General features: G+C 38.6%; 1 protein-coding gene across 1 annotated transcript; it reads left to right on the forward strand.

Moving 5' to 3' along the window:
* Positions 1-1184: 1184 nt before the first annotated feature.
* LOC117999712 (olfactory receptor 2J3) lies at positions 1185-2386 on the forward strand. The gene has a single exon (XM_034989052.1). The coding sequence runs from the start codon at positions 1451-1453 to the stop codon at positions 2384-2386; it is 936 nt and encodes a 311-aa protein (XP_034844943.1). The 5' UTR covers positions 1185-1450.
* Positions 2387-2602: the final 216 nt, after the last annotated feature.

The following is a 2602-nucleotide window of genomic DNA, read 5'->3' on the forward strand; positions in this document are numbered from 1 at the left end:
TCAACCACTAAGACATCCCTTTATATGTTTTTCAAGATTACAATATTTGAGCTAGTGAAAGTCTCTCAAAAGACTGCAGGTGGGTCTGTTCTGGCTGAATTTGTCTTTGCCGTCTTCTATCAGAGAGTGAGGGATGGTTGTGGCTGGGCAAAACTATTTGGGGTCATGTAAGTGTGAGCTATTACTTTTTTTAAGCAACAAGTATACAGTAAAGTGTTTATCTTTTCTATGAAAAACTAGTAATGTACAAGAAAAAATAAGCAAGTGAAAACCAAATTATTAATGCACAGTTGAGTTGCTTAACTTTATTTTTTTACAAAAGAACAAACACAAGATAAATTGTTGATTGGATTTTATGCAATATTCACCTATCTTTGTCTAGTAAAACTCTGAATTTTCTATTCAGAGTCACCATTTGAAATCGTAGAAAACCTAAAAATGTGCAATAATTGTAAATTATGGCTCAGAGTTCAAATGTCTTAGCTGCTGTCCTAAAGCACCTGAAATTTTGTGGAAACTGTCTTTCCATGCTGTTGTCCAGGCCTCACAGCCTGGGATTCACACACCTTCAATCCCAAGCACTACCTTCGGTTCCTGTCCTCTTTCCTGCTCCAAACACCATCCCCTTTCCTCTTGCTCCCTCTGCAGTTTTCTCAACTCTGTAATTTCATTTTGGTCATCCAAAATTAGTTCTAGTCTCATTTATGGTTGGAAGCATTCCATCACGGAATCCTCTAGTCTATTTCACTTTTCAATCAGGATTAAGACCTTAATTCAGCTCATAGTGTGAATACTCATTTTTGAATGTATGTGTACACACATGTGCCTTTGCTTATAGTTCCAGTTGCATACTATTTTCTGTCTAGATATATGCTATTAGCATAAATAAATGAATATTTATTTATTTATTTAATATTTTGTTTTTCCTGTAATCGTAATGCAGTTGAAGTTTTTTGTTTTTTTTTTCACCCAACATTGACTTTTTAACAGTGTTACCGGGTTGTTTTTCATCTCATGGTAAATTCTCATTTATATATAAGATTATTAAGACTAGAGATGAATCTTTCTCTGTAACCACAAAACTGAAAGTAACCCTGAAATACATAAAAAAGGAATAAATTAGAAGGGATTCTTTTTGCAAAAATTAAAAATATTATTTTTCATGAAAATTGTCTTCTGGCTATGGAATGTAATCTTTAATTTTTATCTATGCAAATACTAACCTAGGGATGCATGAAAAGAACTCATTCTCTTGAAAAGTTGTTGATTTTACCCACAACAGGAAAAATATCTGAATGAAACCTAAAAATAAAACTATAAAAATGTTCCTGTCATAAGAGCAGTATTCGGAAATGTCACAGGTTTTTGCCAGTCTGCGGGTAGGGGATCGATGATGAGTGGGCAGCCTTTGAGTTCATGACTTTTCCTTCAGATACAGGAAAAAAGGATAATGAGGGAAAAAAACACAAATTCTGAAGGCTACTTTGTTCTACTGGGTTTTTCCAATTGGCCTCATCTGGAAGTAGTTCTCTTTGTGGTTATCTTGATATTCTACTTGATGACATTGATAGGCAACCTGTTTATCATGATCTTGTCGTACCTGGACGCCCATCTCCACACTCCCATGTACTTCTTCCTCTCAAACCTCTCTTTTCTGGATCTCTGCTACACTACCAGCTCCATCCCTCAGTTGCTGGTCAACCTCTGGGGCCCAGAAAAGACCATTTCTTACATCGGTTGCATGATTCAACTTTACTTTTCCCTTGCACTGGGAACCACAGAGTGTGTCCTCCTGGTGGTGATGTCCTATGACCGTTATGCAGCTGTCTGTAGACCCTTGCATTATGCTGTCCTCATGAACCCTCGTTTCTGCCACCTGTTGGCTGCGGCTTCCTGGGTCAGTGGCTTTACCACCTCAGCACTTCATTCTTCCTTTACCTTCTGGGTACCCCTATGCGGACATCGCCAAATGGACCATTTCTTCTGTGAAGTTCCAGCACTGCTGCGGTTATCGTGTGTTGATACCAGTGTTAATGAGCTGACCCTCCTGATCATGAGCTCCATTTTTGTTCTCATACCACTCATCCTCATTCTCAGCTCATATGGTGCCGTTGCCCGGGCTGTGCTGAGGATGAAGTCAACCACAGGACTTCAGAGAGCCTTTGGGACATGTGGAGCCCATCTTATGGTTGTGTCCCTCTTTTTCATTCCAGTCATCTGCGTATATCTGCAGCCACCATCAGGAAAGTCTCAAGATCAAGGCAAGTTCATTGCCCTCTTTTATACTGTTGTCACCCCTAGTCTCAACCCTCTAATCTACACTCTGAGAAACAAAGATGTAAGAGGGGCAGTAAGGAGACTCGTTGGGTGGGGAAGGGAGATGTGACAAAGAGATTACAATTTTTGTCCTGCTATTTTTGTTCAGAGTCTTGTCCATCTTGGAGGGTGGTTTCCCTGCTTCTTTGATATTTATGTTGGTCTACAACCCAGAAGCATATGAGGAAAGTTCAGCCCTAAATTTGGTTATTTTTATTGGCTTATTCTGAAAATATTACCTAAAGATAACTTTTTTTATTTGTACCACTTTTAATCTTTAATAATT

The sequence above is a fragment of the Mirounga leonina genome, unplaced genomic scaffold, assembly GCF_011800145.1.
Source record: "Mirounga leonina isolate KUSES-001 unplaced genomic scaffold, KU_Mleo_1.0 Mir_460, whole genome shotgun sequence".
Classification (NCBI taxonomy): domain Eukaryota; kingdom Metazoa; phylum Chordata; class Mammalia; order Carnivora; family Phocidae; genus Mirounga; species Mirounga leonina.

What these genes read in the sequence shown, in the direction of transcription:
- LOC117999712 (XM_034989052.1), top strand. Translation starts at nt 1,451, where the DNA reads ATGAGGGAAAAAAACACAAATTCTGAAGGCTACTTTGTTCTACTGGGT.